Raw genomic sequence first — 19,124 nt, forward strand, 5'->3', positions numbered from 1 at the left:
AACCAACATTCTGAACAACATGTAGAGTGTTAATGTAATACCGGTCCTGCCCCCCGTCTAAACTGCAACACTTGACTGTCTGCCACTCTTACCATACTATCCCTCCCCCTCCCCGCCTCCTCCTTACCCCCAATCAGTCGCCACTCCCATCATGCACTGGTGCTGCTGTTCGCAGTGTGATCTCAGCTCTCCGAGACTGTGTGTGTGTGTGTGTGTGTGTGTGTGTGTGTGTGTGTGTGTGTGTGTGTGCTGCTGACAAAGGCCGCAAGCTTTAATTGTGTGAATCTTTTTATTGTGCCTATCGCAACTCGGCATCTCCACTATATGGTCAGTAGCAACTTTCCTTCTCTGATTTTTTTTTTGTCATCAGTCTACTGACTGGTTTGATGTGGCCCACCAGGAATTCCTCTCCTGTGCTAAGTAGCACTTGCAACCTACGTCCTCAATTATTTACTTGACATATTCCAATCTCTGTCTTCCTCTACAGTTTTTGCCCTCTACAGCTCCCTCTAGTACCATGGAAGTCATTCCCTCATGTCTTAGCAGATGTCCTATCTTCCTGTCCCTTCTCCTTATTAGTGTCTTCCACATATTCCTTTCCTCTCCGATTCTGCGTAGAACCTCCTCATTCCTTACCTTATCAGTCCACCTAATTTTCAACATTCGTCTATAGCACCACATCTCAAATGCTTTGATTCTCTTCTGTTCCGGTTTTCCCACAGTCCATGTTTCACTACCATACAATGCTGTACTCCAGACGTACATCCTCAGAAATTTCTTCCTCAAATTAAGACCGGTATTTGATATTACTAGACTTCTCTTGGCCAGAAATGCCTTTTTTGCCATAGAGAGTCTGCTTTTGATGTGCTCCTTGCTCCGTCCGTCATTGGTTATTTTACTGCCTAGGTAGCAGAATTCCTTAACTTCATTGACTTGGTGACCATCAATCCTGATGTTAAGTTTCTCGGTGTTATCTCTACTGCTTCTCATTACCTTCGTCTTTCTCCGATTTACTCTCAAACCATACTGTGTACTCATTAGACTGTTCATTCCGTGCAGCAGATCATTTAATTCTTCTTCACTTTCACTCAGGATAGCAATGTCATCAGCAAATCTTATCACTGATATCCTTTCACCTTGTATTTTAATTCCACCCCTGAACCTTTCTTTTATTTCCATCATTGCTTCCTCGATGTACAGATTGAAGAGTAGGGGCGAAAGGCTACAGCCTTGTCTTACTCCCTTCTTAATACGAGCACTTCGTTCTTGATCGTCCATTCTTATTATTCCCTCTTGGTTGTTGTGCATATTGTATATGACCCGTCTCTCCCTATAGCTTACCCCTACTTTTTTCAGAATCTTGAACAGCTTGCACCATTTTATTTTGTCGAACGCTTTTTCCAGGTCGACAAATGCTATGAACGTGTCTTGATTTTTCTTTAGCTTGCTTCCATTATTAGCCGTAACGTCAGAATTGCCTCTCTCGTGCCTTTACTCTTCCTAAAGCCAAACTGATCGTCACCTAGCGCATTCTCAATTTTCTGTTCCATTCTTCTGTATATTATTCTTGTAAGCAGCTTCGATGCATGAGCTGCCAAGCTGATTGTGCGATAATTCTCGCACTTGTCAGCTCTTGCCGTCTTCGGAATTGTGTGGATGATGCTTTTCCGAAAGTCAGATGGTATGTCGCCAGACTAATATATTCTACACACCAACGTGAATAGTCGTTTTGTTGCCACTTCCCCTAATGATTTTAGAAATTCTGATGGAATGTTATCTATCCCTTCTGTCTTATTTGACCGTAAGTCCTCCAAAGCTCTTTTAAATTCCGATTCTAATACTGGACCCCTTTCTCTTCTAAATCGACTCCTGTTTCTTCTTCTATCACATCAGACAAATATTCACCCTCATAGAGGCTTTCAATGTATTCTTTCCACCTATGTGCTCTCTCCTCTGCATTTAACAGTGGAATTCCCGTTGCACTCTTAATGTTACCACCGTTGCTTTTAATGTCACCAAAGGTTGTTTTGACTTTCCTGTATGCTGAGCCTGTCCTTCCGACAATCATATCTTTTTCGATGTCTTCACATTTTTCCTGCAGCCATTTCTTCTTAACTTCCCTGCACTTCCTATTTATTTCATTCCTCAGCGACCTGTATTTCTGTATTCCTGATTTTCCCGGAACATGTTTGTACTTGCTCCTTTCATCAATCAACTGAAGTATTTCTTCTGTTACCCATGGTTTCTTCGCAGCTACCTTCTTCGTACCAATGTTTTCCTTCCCAACTTCTGTGATGGCCCTTTTTAGAGACGTCCATTCCTCTTCAACTGTGTTGCCTACTGCGCTATTCCTTATTGCTGTATCTATAGGGTTTATAGAACTTCAAATGTATCTCGTCATTCCTTAGAATCCCACTTCTTAGCGTATTGATTCTTCATGACTAATGTCTTGAACTTCAGCCTACTCTTCATCACTACTATATTGTGATCTGAGTCTGTATCTGCTCCTGAGTAAGCCTTACAATCCAGTATGTGATTTCGGTATTGCTACAGATAAGTCTGTCACCACAACCAAGTGTTTTGCTTTAACATCTGTTGGCTTCGCCCACTAACTACCGGAACTGCGAAATATGCAACAAAAGGTGACGTCAGATCAGCCACTAAATTATGTCCCTGGTAACAGGTGACAACTAGTGTCAAATATTTCCTTGCCCACAGTGGTTATAAAAGTCTCACAGTTCTTGACACATGATTCACTATGCTGGAGATAGTTGTACTTTCGATGTGGAACGAAACTGATAGTATGTCAAGTTCCCAACGGCTAAATATCTAGTAGGTAAACATACAAAATATAAAGCATCTTTACATCTGGTTTGACAGGTGAGACTGTAACAGCAAAATTGAAATTGAGTTATTCCTATAACAAAAATCTAAATTTGGGAGGGGAGACACAGATTTGGCTAAGAAAATAACAGAATTAGTTTCAGATCACAGTTTGTTACACACTGCCACCACAATCATAATCATCTGATTTCAGAGAGACAATGGAAACATTGCCTGGTGGTATCATAAATGTTAGCTTCTTCAGTTAAAAAAGCAATAACGTAAAGAAATAAATGAAGACACAGCTGTCGTTTTAAATTACCTCCATAACAAACACACTAGAAAGGGAGAGAATCATAAGCTTAACCTTATACATAACTTATTTTTGAATTATATAACTTCAAAACACTTATAGCTTGAACACCAACTTAAGAAAAGATCGTTGGCACAATTATCTGGAAAGATTGTATTCCTAGCATTGAGGAACATAATGCCACTGCAGCACTTGCATCACTCAGTGATATGTCAATACAGTATTGATCGTAAGACAGAATCACTTTTGCATTTTGGAACCAAGTGGATCTTCTAACGACTTTCCTTGTGTTTGAGAGATGTATGAACATGCAAATGTTCAATATTAAAAGTTGTTAAGTGGAGGTCTACAATATTGGTACAATTCTTTCTAATTTCCTATTTTACTAATATGACTTTATATTTATTGCAAATTTTGTGAAATATTTATGCAATGATGTAATTAGTGTACTTACAGTAAGTGAAAAAATAAATGGTGCCCATCATGAATCACTTGTTTACTTCAAACAACTGACAAGTCCTGTGAACCTACTAGTTTTCTCCAGCCCAATTTATGAGATTTTTGGTTCATTGCATAACATTTTCAATCATACATGACACAAACAAAATTAACTGAATAAATTATCATTGTGTGAACACAGTTCCTTAGAAAAATTGAGAAATTCACCACTGCTTTTCGTTCTTTACTTCCTCAAAGCGTCTGCAAATGGCAGCAAAAGTTGGTCATCATCAGAACTACTTGTGTGTAAAGCACAGCAGTCGATTCACTGACATCAAATGCCTTAAACACCTGGATCTCTGGGCACTATACACCCTGGCAACAATTAACAGCAGCAAATTCTGCCAACACTCTGAGCCATAGGTATTCCGCCGGCCGGAGCGGCCGAGCGGTTCTAGGCACTACAGTCTGGAACCGCGCGACCGCTATGGTCGCAGGTTCGAATCCTGCCTCGGGCATGGGTGTGTGTGTGAGGTCCTTAGGTTGGTTAGGTTTAGTTCTACGTTGTAGGGGGCTGATGACTTCAGTAGTTAAGTCCCATAGTGCTCAGAGCCATCTGAGCCATAGGTATTCCAACGATTACAAAAATTTTAAATTTTTCACATATGCATACATGAATGACTTCATATATTTGTGTACTATAAGCTATTAATTTTTATAAATGGGCATGGTTCCTCACACCAAGAGAGCCAATGAAATGGGGAATGTGACGACTCATTATAAATCACTTGAAAATTTCTCTTGCTCTTACCCATACTTTGTATATGGCAGTATGACAGTCTAAGGCTGACTATTCGAACTGCTTCCTCAGGACAATACCCGTAGTCAAATAATAACCTACTAAGCTGCCTTCGGTAACTGGTATCTCGTACGTACATCCTAATGGTGTCCTGCTTGCAAAGATTCAACTCATAACACCATGGTTTCTGCTGAATGCTTTATATACAAGGGTAATCCCAAAAGTAAGGTGTCCTAGACCTGTTTATTTCTACAGTGGTTTACATCAGTTTACAGCCTGAACATTTAGATATTTTTCAACAATCACCATTTCTGTTGATGCATTTTTGTAGACTCTGTGGCAATTTTTGTATGCCCTTGTCATATCAGCTCACTGCCATGCTGTTCAGAAAGTTATAAACCTCTTCTTTGACCTCGTCGCTTGAGCTGAATTGCTTTCGGGCCAAATGTTCTTTTAACCTAGGGAACAGGTGATAGTTACTGGGTGCCAAGTCAGGACTATAGGGTGGGCGGGCGATTATGTTCCACTGAAACTTGCAGAAGAGCAACGGTTTGCCGAGCGATGTGTGGGCGAGTATTGTCATGGAGAACGTGTATGTCCTAAATCAACATTCCTCTCCTACGGTTCTGAATTGCCCATTTGAGTGTTTTCAGAGTCTCACAGTACTTGTCAGCATTAATTGTGGTTCCAGCGATTCAGCTCCAAAGACAAGGTGAAAGAAGAGGTTCATAACTTTCTGAACAGAGTGGCAGCAAGCTGGAATGACATGGGCATCGACAAAAATGCATTGACAGAAATGGTGATTATGTCGAAAAAATAGCTAAATGTTCAAGCTGTAAACGGATGTAAACCATTGTAGAAATAAACAGGTCTATGTAACTATAAAATAATAGGAGACCTTACTTTTGTGATTACCCTTGTAGTTATTTTTGGTGCCATGTTTCAAGAGTAGCAGTTCTTTGTTAATGATTATGACAATTCCTCCTATAACCTAAGATGCTTAATACTTCTCACCCATCACAAAGATAACACACATTAAAACTGGAGGGTATCCAATACCACCAAATGTCATGTCAAATTATGCATGTTTTCTATGTCACTTATTAGATACGAAGTATATGTATTTTCCATATTGCTAATTTCATTAAATTGTACTATATATCAATGTGAGGTTTGTCAAAAATGTACACACATAAGTTAACTCAATTTTGATGTACACATTTATTAGAAGAATATTTACTTTTACTTCATTGTATACATATATAGGACCCTAAAATATATCTAGAAACAGCTTTTTTGTGGAGGTTGGAGAGAAGGGTTCATTAATCTTTAGACTAGTTTAATGTAGCCACCCACAACTTCCTTTCCTGTGCCAATGTCTTCGTCTTATACTGAAGCGCAACGTCCTCAATTTTGTTGGATACATTCCAATCTCTGTCTTCCCTCTATGGCTCCCCCTTATACCATAGTAACTATTCTCCAGTAACACAACAGTCCCCTCTAGTCACTGTTCTCCACATGCTCATTTCCTCACCAATCATGCAGAGAACCACCTACTTTCTGATCAGTCTACAAAATTTCAGCATCCTCCTGTAACATCACATCTCAAGTATTTTGATTCTCTTCTTTTCTGGTTTCACCACACTCCACAAAACATTTCCATGCTATGCTGTGCTCCATACACACATTCTCAGAAATTTCTTCCTCAAATTAAACGTTTCATACTAGTAGACTTCTCTTGATGAGGGAGACAGGAAATTCCTGTACAAATCTGCTCCTTACACCCACCTTCCTTCATTTGCCATTAATTATTTTGCTTCTGAGGCAGCAGATTTCTTTCAGTTCATCTACTACATGCTCAGGTTTAGTGAACAACATGAGCTATAATCACATTCTTTGAAATTTAATGCCATATGTTAAGTTCACAACATTTTTGTGTCTATATTTCAACTGTAGATAATGTCTGAGCACTTCCTTTTACAAAATTTCTTCCGTTCTTGCAAATGGAGGCTTAAATTTGGTCACTTACTACACCTACACACATCTAACACTGATGCCAATTGAGTAGATCACAATTCTGCCACTGTGCTTTGCAAACTGACATCAGAATCAACCCAAGTGTCTGTGTGTGCACACTTATTAGTGATGCCAACTAATGTGTTACAACGTCTTTATTTTATCTGTGCCTGCAGAGGTACATTAGTTCGTCAGTTTTTGTTTTGTCAATATTTCTGTGTGGTTAATCGCATCCACTGGTCACAACTTGAGGTGCACACGTCTGCCACATTAATGAAGCCATCAGTCTCTTACTGCCTTACTGTGTTGATGATAAGTTTATCCATAACCATAGCACTGGTACCTCTCATTACAATGGCACTCCCGCCCCCACCCTTTTTTTCCTTTTTCTTTTTTTGCTGACTGTCTATATTCTATGTTTCATTTAATACATTCTGTAATTCTTCCTTACTTTTACTGAGGACACCTACATCACAAATTTCAATCCCACTCTTTAAACTTCTTTTATTTTCAGTCTTGATTCCTCATGGTAAATACCAACTAGTAGAGAGAGAAAGACTGCATCAATCCCTTACACCTTTTAACCTTTTTTCATTTTGGTAACTTCTAAAGTCTCCTTCCTGTAGTATATCACCTATTTTTGCTGTAGCTTACAATCACTCAAATAGTATTTCCCTACTCTCATCTCTATTAATGAGGCTATATTCTCCTGTACTTGTCTATTCTGTCCCCTAATACAGCATTGTAATCACCAATGATTATTAGATTTGCATTTCCCTATACCCATTCAACACTTGCACCCTCCCCTCCTGAAGGTGATGCTGACTTTTATCCTAAACTATTTGAGTTGGCATTGGTTTGCTTTGATTCCAATAATCCCTTCACAGTTGCCTTACCATGTCATTCAGATGAAATCCTACACATGTAATACCATTTTCTGCTGCTACTGAGATCCTTGTCCTTTTTCTGTTTCACTTCGCTGACACCTGCTAAACATAGATTGAGCCTTTGCTTACTCCTTTTCAAATTTTTAGTTTCCCTACTGCATTCAGTCTTTTTAGTCATCTTCCCACATCCACATGGTACAATAACCCTGAATTTTTTGCCACTGGAGAGGCTATAATGACTTTCCAATTACAAGACAAATTTCCAATAGACACACAATATTTATACTTCATGTAGTAGTTTCCTTGCCTCTTGCATCTTTATACCATAGATCACAACAGATTCTTCCATCTTTAGGGGTAGTTTCCCACCATCGATAAGGAGTTGCCTTGAATCTTCACCCACTCCTCCACCGGGATTAAAGAAGCGTCCGATTCCAACAGTCTGCTGAGGCGCATGTCGTCACCAATATGGCGGAAATGACCATCCTCAAAGCCCCCAATATTAGATTAGAGTAATTATTCATTCCACAGACCCATAAAAGAGGGAATCCTCTTTAGTGTGGAACATGTCAGACAAACACATTACAAAAATGTAATTAGAAAAAATTGAGTTTCATTAATTTTAATGACCCTCAGTCAAACAGTAAAATTATGTTCATGAATTAAATTTAAACTTCTAATATTTACAGGTTTAATACTTACATCTGCTTTCATTAAACCCATCATTCAAACATTAGCTAGTTTTTTGGCTATTACAACTAAGTATTGTCAAAAATTAAAGTATAATAAATTTTCATTAATATGGTCTACTGCACTTGAGAAACTCATGGATGGAATAGAAGGAGTTGGCCACCAAAAATTCTTTTAAATTATTTTTAAATTGTGCCTTGTCCGAAACTAAGCTCTTAGGGTTGCTGGTAACTTATTGAAAATATGCGTTGCTGAATGCTGGACTCCTTTCTGGGCAAGAATAAGTGATTTTAAATCTTTATGTATATTGTTCTTATTCCTAGTATTGATACTGTGTACTAACAGTTAGTTGAAAAAAAAAAGATGTATTATTTACAACTAACTTCATTAAGGAATAAATATACTGAGAAGCTGTGGTTAATATGCCCAATTCTTTGAATAGTATTCGACATGATGTTCTTGGATTTACACTACTCATTACCTTTATTACACGCATCTGTACTATAAAAATAATCTCTCTGTTCATGGAGTTACCCCTAAATATTATACCATATGACGTAATGGAGTGAAATAACTAAAATATGCCAGTTTTTTATATTTATATCTCCTATGTCTGACATCATTCGCACTGCAAACACAGACTTGTTTAGGCGCTTCAGTAGTTCTTTAGTATGTTACTCCCAACCCAATTTATTATCAAGTTGTAATCCCAAGAATTTTACACTCTCAACTCCTATTTCCATGTCGTCATATTTTATACACTCACCAGAAGGAAATCCGTTGGAAGTTCTGAACTGCATATAGTGGGTCTTTTCAAAGTTTAATGACAGCGAATTGGCTATGAACCACTTATTAATGTCAGTAAAAATTTGATTAGCTGTCCTTTCTAAACTTATATTTGATTTACTATTTATTGCAATCATCTGAAAATAATACAAACTTGGCATCTGGTAACGTAACAGATGACAGGTCATTAATATATACAAGAAACAGTGGTGGGCCTAGTATGGAACCTGGGGGAACACCACATGTAATTTCTTCCCTGTCAAGTGATGTCTGATTGCCTACTGCTGCAGTGTTACGTAATGACACCCTTTGTTTTCTATTAGTAAGATATGACTGAAACCACTTTGAGGCACTAACAGTGATGCCATAATATTTTAATTTACTTAAAAGAATGCTGTGATTCACACAGTCAAACGCCTTTGACAGGTCACAGAATATGTCAGTTGCCTCTAATTTGTTGTCCAATGAATTGAGGACATTTTTCACTGTAAGTGTAAATAGCTTTCTCAATATCAGAACCCTTAAGAAACCCAAACTGTGACTTTGACAGTATGTTATTTTCACTAAGGTGCTTTAGTAGATGCTTGAACATAATCTTTTCAAAGATTTTTGAAAAAGATGGCACAAGTGAGATTGGTCGGTAATTTGATGGCATTTCTTTGTCCCCTTTCTTGTGGAGAGGTATAACTTCAGCATATTTCAGCCAGTCCGAGAATGTTCCTGCGACAAGTGATTAATTACACAAGTAACTTAAAATAAGCTCACATGAACACTCTTCTATTAACTTTGTTATGTTATCATAACCACTAGAATGCTATGATTTCAAGGACTTTATGATGGATTCTATTTCTTTGGGTGAAGTAAGTGTCAATTCCATTATACTGAGATTTCTAGTTTGCACTGGTCTCAGATATTACATTGCATTATTTACTGAACATGACAACACCATGCTATCAGTAACAGACAAAATACTTGTTTAACCCTCCTAATACCGTGGGGTCTATAATGACACCAGGCTGTAATTTTCTGTAAAATATACCTTATTTCCTATTCCTAAAAATTATGAAAAATTCGGACTTTTCCTGAATTAAGTAATGGGTTTGTAGTATATTAATATAACTTTTTGAAAATATTTAGTTTTTCAGAAAATCAAGAGAGAACCACTGAATACCATTGAGATTAAATGCGACCCCATTTCTCTCTTGCGATATTATTACCCAATAATGCTGCATTGAATCCGTAACTTTTGCATTATTTCCTTTGTTTTATTCTTGTTAATATTGTTGTAACATGTCATTGTTGCCAGTACTTTATAAGATGACAGTTATTTGTTTCATACAAGTGGAGGCTACTGTTGTGCATGTTGCATTTAGTGGAAAATGTCTTGTCACCTTTCCAAAGATGAAGTGCTTGAAATATTACTGCAGGATAATCCTCTGTCTGGAGAATCAAATAGTGATATCAGCGATATAGTGTCTGATGTCTCATGCAGCGATGGAGAAATTGCCGTCTTAGAAGAGAATATTCCTCAATCAGATGGAAGTTCAGAAGAAGATGTGGATAGCACAGATGCCCATCCTGAACAGGAAGTAACACATATTTCTGACTGTTATATGTAAGTACACATTGTATTATTGTAAATGTGCATTAGGGTCTTGCGCCAAGATACAGCCTTTGCATTTTTTTTATTTATTTTGTGTAGGTCTAAAAACAAAGAATTGTGGCACAAACACGAGTTGAGAAGATCTTGTGGAATAGAAGGGAGATGGAACATAATGCGAGTAAAGCCAGGTCCAACGAAATTCGCAATGAAAAATGTAGACTCCACAGAATCAGCTTTTCAGTTGTTTCTTAGGAGAAACATTGTTGATGAAATTCCAAATTGCACTAACAAAGAGGGTTGTCTTGTTTACCACAGTAAATGGAAACCAGTAGATGCCATTGAACTAAAGTGCTTTATCGGTGTCTTGATCCTAGCAGGTGCTTACAAGGCCCATAATGAAGCAGTTACACATCTGTGTAACAAAGAGGATGGTAGACCGATTTTTAGTGAAGCAATGGCTAGAAATCACTTTATGCAAATTTCAAGGTGTATCTGATTTGATGACGCAGATGTGAGACATCTCAACCGTGCTCCTGACAAGTTGGCTCCCATTAGAGAAATATGAAATGTGGGTACACACATTTAAAGAAGCATATGTTCCTCACAGCAATGTAACAACTGATGAACAACTTGTGGCATTTCATGGTATGTGTCCATTTCGGCAATATATTCCTTCAAAACCAGGAAAATATGGGTTGAAATTGTGGGCTGTACGTGATAGTGCAATGTCTTATGTTCTCAATCTCCAAGTTTACACTGGTCGACAAGAAAATGAATCTCGTAAAGTTGGTCAAGGCAAGAAAATTGCTTCAGATATGGTGAGAGGCTTAGAAAACAGTGGCAGAAGTCTAACAACTGACGATTTTTTCAGTAGCCTTAGTGTGGCGAGAGAACTTCTGAAAATCAATCTCTCACTCTTAGAAACAATTAGAAAAAATAAAGGAGAACTACCACAAGCTTTCACTCAGACCAAAGGCCGAGTCAAATATTCATCTATTTTTGGATTCCAAGAGCATGCATCAATTGTTTCATATTGTCTGAAAAAAGGGAAAGTTTGCTTAGTACAATGCATTCAAGGAAGGAAGAGGAATTTTGTGAAGAATGCAAGCCAGTAATGATTCAGGATTATATCAAACAAAATCAGGAGTAGATACCACGGACAAGCTGGTTAGAACGTGCACTATAAAGAGGATGAGCACAAGGTGGCCAATGGTATTATTTTACAACATGCTTGATATCAGCACTCTGAATGCATTTATCATATGGCTACATCTTACACCAGACTGGGCAGAAAGGACCAACTACAAGAGACGGGCATTTCTCATAGAATTAGGAAAGCTCATCGAAAGAAAGCCAGACAAAATTATTTCCCCAGTACTTCCATCAACAGTACAGACAAAAAAGAGGAAAGTGTCTGTTTTGTAAAAGGTCTGAGGATAGAAAATTCACCGATAAATGTTCAAAACGTGGATGTTCTGTGTGTAAAAACCACTCTGCAATTTATTGCTGTAAGTGTAATGCGTCATAAATATAAATTTGGAATTTAATCAAAAATGTTTGTAGTTTCACGAGAATCGTTTGTAAATTTTACGGAAATAAATAATTTTAAAAAAATATGCATTTTAATTTAATGTAATGTCACTGACATGTTTTAGATTGTGGAAAAAATAAGGAATGCGATTTTATTCTAGCATTACTAAAACTATCCTTAATAAAAAATAAATTCTGTTGGGGTCACTAAAGATCCCAATGGTACTCAGTGTAACAAAAAATACTAGGTATTAGAAGGGTTAAATGGTTTGCAACACAACATGTGTGGGTTACGAGGGTTTCATTTATTTTTAGAGCTATTTGTTCCTCTTCATTTCTGGCCCTACCTGTCTCTGACTTAACTATATCACATATTGTTTTTATTTTATTGCTGGATGTATTTATCTTCTTCTCATAATGCAGGTGTTTAGATTTCTGGATAACCTTCAATATTTTGCAGTAATTTTTGTAATGAGCTATAATGCTAGTATCAAATGCATCCCTACACATCAGATAGTGTTTCCTTTTTGTCTCACGATATCTTTATCCCTTGTGTGATCCATGGTTTCTTATTAAGACTTCTGCTTAATTTGAAGTTGCCTTCAGCGGAAAACAATTTTCAAGTAAGGTGCTAACTTTATCAATGAATGTTTTGTATTTTCCATTTGTGTCTTGGACGCTGTAAACATCCATCATATTAATTTCTTTGAGCAATCTCCTAAATTTCTCAGTTTTTGACCATTTTATTGGCCTTCTGTACTCTGTTCTGATAGTTTTGTAGTGTGGCTTAGTTGCCTAGAATTGTCTATAAATATATTATCAATGGCAGTCTTAGAACATCTGTATACCCTAGATGGGAAATTTACAGAGGAAATTAAATTGAATGATTATGTAACTGATTTCAGTAACTGTTCGCAGACAGTGTTTTTCAGGAAATCTATATTAAAATCACCAGCAACCACTAGCTCTTTGTTTTTTAATTTTATATGAGAAAATAAATCTTCAAGACCGTTTATAAACAGGTTGAAATTTCCTGAAGGTGCTCTGTATATGGCTACTATTATAAAGGACCTATTATGAAATTCTATCTCTGTTGCACATGCTTCTAACTGGTTCTCAAAGGAAAATTTATTACTGTCAATATTCTTAAATTTAAAACTGTTTTTAACAAATGTGGCAACTCCTCCTTTCTCCATTTTTTGTCAACAGAAGTAGGAGGCTAACTTAAATTCTGTAAGGTTTAACATATCTATACCAGTGGTCACATGATGTTCAGAGAGGCAGATTGTATCAAATGGATTCAATGACTCTTATTCATCAATGCACATAAGCAGTACATTAATTTTATTTCTAAGCCCTCGAATATTTTGATGCACTAAAGATAGTTGACACTTCACACTTAGTGAGATGAAGTCGAGTGGAAATTAAATTTCTGCTGATTGCTGTTAATTTGTAATCAACAGCTGTGTTCACTGATCCAATGTGCCAGGATTATGCTGTTTGATTTCTTTATCAAACTGAAGGTTTGTTTCAATCTTTACTTTTCTCAGAACTTGACTTCGTTCTGTCCTACCTATCCTATAAAAGTGCTGTTCCAACACCTATGACCACTGGTATATTACCACTCACGGCAGTGCCTCCCCCCCTTACATTTCCTGCTATTAGCCCAGCCAGTTTACCCTTCCCTTTCCTGTTGAGGTGTCAGCTATGTCTAGTATAATCCCACTTACTGAGAGAATCAACAGGAACCAACCCAACCTGTTCATATCTTCCCTTAGCCTGCTCTAACTGTGCCTGAAGGTCAGCAATTTTCCCCTCCTGTTCCACTATTTTCCATCTCTACTGCATATCTTATAGAACCACTGACGAGTCTGATCCACTTCCCCATTTCCCACGCCGCTACAGTCACCGCAATGGAAAAAACTACTGCAGCCGTCACACCAAACACTGGGGCTAACAATTCTATGGCACATCAGGTACTTTTCACTCATGGTAAAAATCTTACTTTAGCAAGAATAAGTCAAATTAAATTACAGAAAAACAAGAAAACACACGAAAGATTAGGCCTAGTCTCAATCGTATGTCAGAGGACACCAACGAACACACCCATAAACTAAACTCCGCGCTGTCATGACATAACACACCACAACACCCTTATGTCATGGGCCAAAGCTGACGGGTGGGATTGGAAGCCTCCGTTGACACCCTCCACCCTATCTGACAAGACCATAACAGAAAGGGGGAAATTTACAGCACTGATTGATAGAAACAGATTAGTAGCCAAAGATGCTGATAATGCCAGTCAATTTAAGCCTTAACAACTTAACATGAACTCACAGGCCTTCAAGCATTCGGGCAGCATGACTCCATAAACTAATCCCATGTACTAGAACCCAGATGTCACATCATATTTGCCACTTACAAGTTCTATAAAATTAATTTAAGTAGCTAGATCATGGAACGGTGCGTGTCCTGTTAAATTTTGGGTTCCATGTGGCACTGTGTGATCTCTACCTCACTGCTACTGAAATAAGCAAAAAAACTTTCTAAAACAAGGTATTATGAACTGTGTTGTCTCTAATCAAACCATCATCTAGCAAACCAAACATGTTAATTTATCAAAGGCTGGAAACGTGAGAGAAATTTGCACTAATCAGGATAGCATATTGCCTTCCTGTTTCACAGTTCAATGCCCATAACACTTACAGATGAGAGTCTTCCACAACTATGCATGTCTTCCCAATTGTGAAATATTTCTTTATGTAGACCTATTTGTGTAGGATACAAACACTTCTTAGCAGTTCTATGATATTTCCTTTGGAGTGTGTATCATATGTCTTTATTTTGACACCACTGTAATTACATACTGTCTTAACTGTGCTTATGCCAAACAATATCACTCCATGGCTACTTCTCAGAAAAATTGTAAATTCTATTTCTGGGAAGGATGCCTCACCTCCTGATTTGCTACATTAATAAATGGTTTGCAATTGTTGTACTCTGTTACATGCAAAGGTGAAAAACATAGCAGACATGAACACACCATTTAGCAACACACTTTTCTCGTGCGCACAGCTACACTGTCACAGGGGGACAACATGAACAGTCCTATGAGGTTAATAAGTACCTACAACTTAAGTATCAGACTCAAATTCTTTGCCATGATAAAAATAAAATGTTGCACTTAAGTTAACATATTACACAAACATTAACAGAAAACACTGGCAAGAACAGACCATTTTTATCAACATCTGTGTGCCATTTTCAGTTGTGATTGCACACCACAATATAACGGACTAAAAAAACTTATAAAACCAAATTTAATAGCTTCTGTTAGGCTCAAAATCGATAGAAGTTACACTCATCTGAACAGTATGCATTATGTTTGCCTAAGAGAACAGTAGACACCCATGAGTTATTAGTTTATGACAATAAGTAGGTGTAGTATACATCAAAATATTCAAACTTGCCTATAAGCTAATAAAATACTTCATATTTTTAATTTACATGGTTTTGGTTTATAACATGGAAGTGTTTGACAATAAGTATTCATATTCACTGCCTTAGCCAATGAACAACCATATTATCAGCTTTCATACATTATCCTATTATTGAGCAAGCAATAAAAGAAAAGTTCGGAGTAGGTATTAAAATCCATGAAGAAGAAATAAAAACTCTGAAGTTCGCCAATGACATTGTAATTCTGTCAGAGACAGCAAAGCACTTGGAAGAGCAGCTCAACAGCATGGACAGTGTGTTAAAGGAGGATATAAGATGAACATCAACAAAAGCAAAACGAGAATAATGGAATGTAGTCGAATTAAGTCGATTGATGCTGAGGGAATTAGATTAGGAAATGAGACACTTAAAGTAGTGAAGGAGTTTTGCTATTTGGGGAGCAAAGTAACTGATGATGGTCGAAGTAGAGAGGATATAAAATGTAGACTGGCAATGGCAAGGAAAGCGTTTCTGAAGAAGAGAAATTTGCTAACATCGAGTCTTGATTTAAGTGTCAGGAAGTCGTTTCTGAAAGTATTTGTATGAACTGTAGCGATATATGGAAGTGAAACATGGACGATAAGCTTTCAAAATGTGGTGCTACAGAAGAATGCTGAAGATTAGATGGGTAGATCACATAACTAATGAGGAGGTATTGAACAGGATTGGGGAGAAGAGGAGTTTGTAGCACAACTTGACCAAAAGAAGAGATTGGTTGGTAGCATATGTTCTGAGACATCGAGGGATCACCAATTTAGTATTGGAGGGCAGCATGGAGGATAAAAATCATACACAGAGACCAAGAGATGAATACACTAAGCAGATTCAGAAGTATGCAGGCTGCAGTAGTATTGGGATATAAAGAAGCTTCCATACGATAGAGTAGCATGGAGAGCTGCATCAAACCAATCTCAGGACTGAAGACGACAACAACAACAACAGCTAAACACTGAGCTATGATACATATCACTAAGCCTGTGGCAGCACAAGCAGGATTTTATGTGGAGTTAGCACCACACGTTGTAAAAAATTTGATTCGAACCGTAAAAAATCTGGCCGACTTCAACACTTACCATTAAAGTCTTTCATAATGAGAGTAACCAGATATAAGGACTACTCTTATGAACATTGGTACACAACGATGCATATTAAGCCTTTCTCCAGAATCTCATCCAACAGAAGAAGACCAATAAACACTTTACATGAAACGTTCGAATAACATGGGCAAGACAAACATCCTACGGTAATTAAAAATCGGGCAATGGTGCATACTAATTTAAATCATCAGTTCATGCCACATACACAACAATCAATCACACAAGTTTACATAATCAAAACTGTGATTTTACAGAATTTCAAACAAAGCACTCGGCTAAAAACGGTCAAAAATAAAATAGGATTATAACAAATTAATCATGAATGTAAACTGCCTACGTTCGCATAAAATCACAATAAATAAACATTATTCCCGAATCTTTAATATGACGAACTTCTCGAGAATACGGCACACAGCTTTTCACAAAAAACTGTTGAAGCATAACATTTAGGACACACCTGCGCAAAATCTTGTTCTATGTCGTCGGCGTATAAATCAATGTCCACGCCATCCGCCATTTTGGCTTTCTCGCGCTGAATGGTCCAGTATCCTGCGTCGTTTTTCTAAGTACGCAACTGCGATGAACGACTATCACAATGAGAAAACTTCTTCCTACAACTAGGAACAAACGCACTTTCTGTTGGGTAAATGCAGGGATCAGTTACAGTCAACAAAAAATCCCTAGGCTCAAGTGCAACAATTTCACAATGCACAAAATCAAACTACAGCAACAATCCAAAGTACATGACTTTGAACCCAAAGATATTCACATTCAAAATGCAAAATATTAAACCAAAGATGTTAATATTTTAATCTCCTTGACTAAACAGACCTAAGAATATAAATTGATCGCACTGCTAGTGCCTGGAATAGTAAATCTATTAACATATGTAACCTCTGCAGTGTGAAACATGCAGATGAATCCAATATGGTTGTCACAATACTATAATAAAAAATAAAAATAGCCTATGACAGTAACAACCTATACTTACTTCCTACATGCACAAAATAATGGATATGTGGGGATATTGTGGCACGTTAACCTTTCTGACTATCGGCTATGGTCTGGAGGAGGCGATCTTTGAACAGCACGCCGAGGTTCGCTTCATCGTACAAGTTGGTGACTGAAATTTCGTTAAAAGGTCTCGCCGCGACAAAAACGTCTATGCTGTAATGACTTCCATCCCAACTCGTGTATCATATCTGCCACACTCTCTCCCCTATAACGTGATAATACAAAACGAGCTGCCCTTTTTTGCACCCTTTCCATGTCCTCCGTCAATCCCACCTGGTAAGGATCCCACACCGCGCAGCAATATTCTAACAGAGGACGAACGAGTGTAGTGTAAGCTGTCTCTTTAGTGGACTTGTTGCATCTTCTAAGTGTCCTGCCAATGAAACGCAACCTTTGGCTCGCCTTCCCGACAATATTATCTATGTGGTCCTTCCAACTGAAGTTGTTCGTAATTTTAACACCCAGGTACTTAGTTGAATTGACAGCCTTGAGAATTGTACTATTTATCGAGTAATCGAATTCCAATGGATTTCTTTTGGAACTCATGTGGATCATCTCACACTTTCGTTATTTAGCGTCAACTGCCACCTGACACACCATACAGCAATCTTTTCTAAATCGCTTTGCAACTGATACTGGTCTTTGGATGACCTTACTAGACGGTAAATTACAGCATCATCTGCGAACAGTCTAAGAGAACTGCTCAGATTGTCACCCAGGTCATTTATATAGATCAGGAACAGTAGAGATCCCAGGACGCTTCCCTGGGGAACACCTGATATCACTTCAGTTTTACTCGATGATTTGCCGTCTATTACTACGAACTGCGACCTTCCTGATAGGAAATCACGAATCCAGTCGCACAACTGAGACGATACCCTATAGCTCCGCAGCTTGATTAGAAGTCGATTATGAGGAACGGTGTCAAAAGCTTTCCGGAAATCTAGAAATACGGAATCAACTTGAGATCCCCTGTCGATAGCGGCCATTACTTCGTGCGAATAAAGAGCTAGCTGCGTTGCACAAGAGCGATGTTTTCTGAAGCCATGCTGATTACGTGTCAATAGATCGTTCCCTTCGAGGTGATTCATAATGTTTGAATACAGTATATGCTCCAAAACCCTACTGCAAACCGACGTCAATGATATAGGTCTGTAGTTAAATGGAATACTCCTACTACCCTTCTTGAACACTGGTGCGACCTGCGCAATTTTCGAATCTGTAGGTACAGATCTATCGGTGAGCGAGCGGTTGTATATGAGTGCTAAGTAGGTAGCTATCGTATCAGCGTAATCACAAAGGAACCTAATCGGTATACAATCTGGACCTGAAGACTTGCCCGTATCAAGCGATTTGAGTTGCTTCGCAACCCCTAAGGTATCTACTTCTAAGAAACTCATGCTAGCAGATGTTCGTGTTTCAAATTCTGGAATATTCCATTCGTCTTCCCTGGTGAAGGAATTTCGGAAAACTGCGTTCAATAACTCCGCTTTAGCGGCACAGTCTTCGATAACAGTACCATCGGCACTGCGCAGCGAAGGTATTGACTGCGTCTTGCCGCTTGTGTACTTTACATACGACGAGAATTTCTTCGGATTTTCTACCAAATTTGGAGACAATGTTTCGTTGT

At 38.0% G+C, this 19,124-nt stretch overlaps 1 protein-coding gene across 18 annotated transcripts in view; it reads right to left on the reverse strand.

Moving 5' to 3' along the window:
• Positions 1–17,256, reverse strand: part of LOC126281344 (cleavage and polyadenylation specificity factor subunit 6) — a 167,089-nt gene extending 149,833 nt beyond the window's left edge. For 7 of the 18 annotated variants that reach the window (XM_049980243.1, XM_049980242.1, XM_049980240.1 and 4 more), the window contains exon 1: positions 16,938–17,224. In XM_049980243.1, the coding sequence (XP_049836200.1) occupies positions 16,938–16,997 (60 nt within the window). In that variant the 5' untranslated portion in view covers positions 16,998–17,224. Of the gene's footprint in view, positions 1–16,937 lie in introns of all 18 variants that reach the window. The other 11 variants (XM_049980232.1, XM_049980234.1, XM_049980233.1 and 8 more) reach the window with 7 other exon arrangements.
• Positions 17,257–19,124: the final 1,868 nt, after the last annotated feature.

Source organism: Schistocerca gregaria, chromosome 7 (genome assembly GCF_023897955.1).
Source record: "Schistocerca gregaria isolate iqSchGreg1 chromosome 7, iqSchGreg1.2, whole genome shotgun sequence".
NCBI classification, from domain to species: Eukaryota; Metazoa; Arthropoda; class Insecta; order Orthoptera; family Acrididae; genus Schistocerca; species Schistocerca gregaria.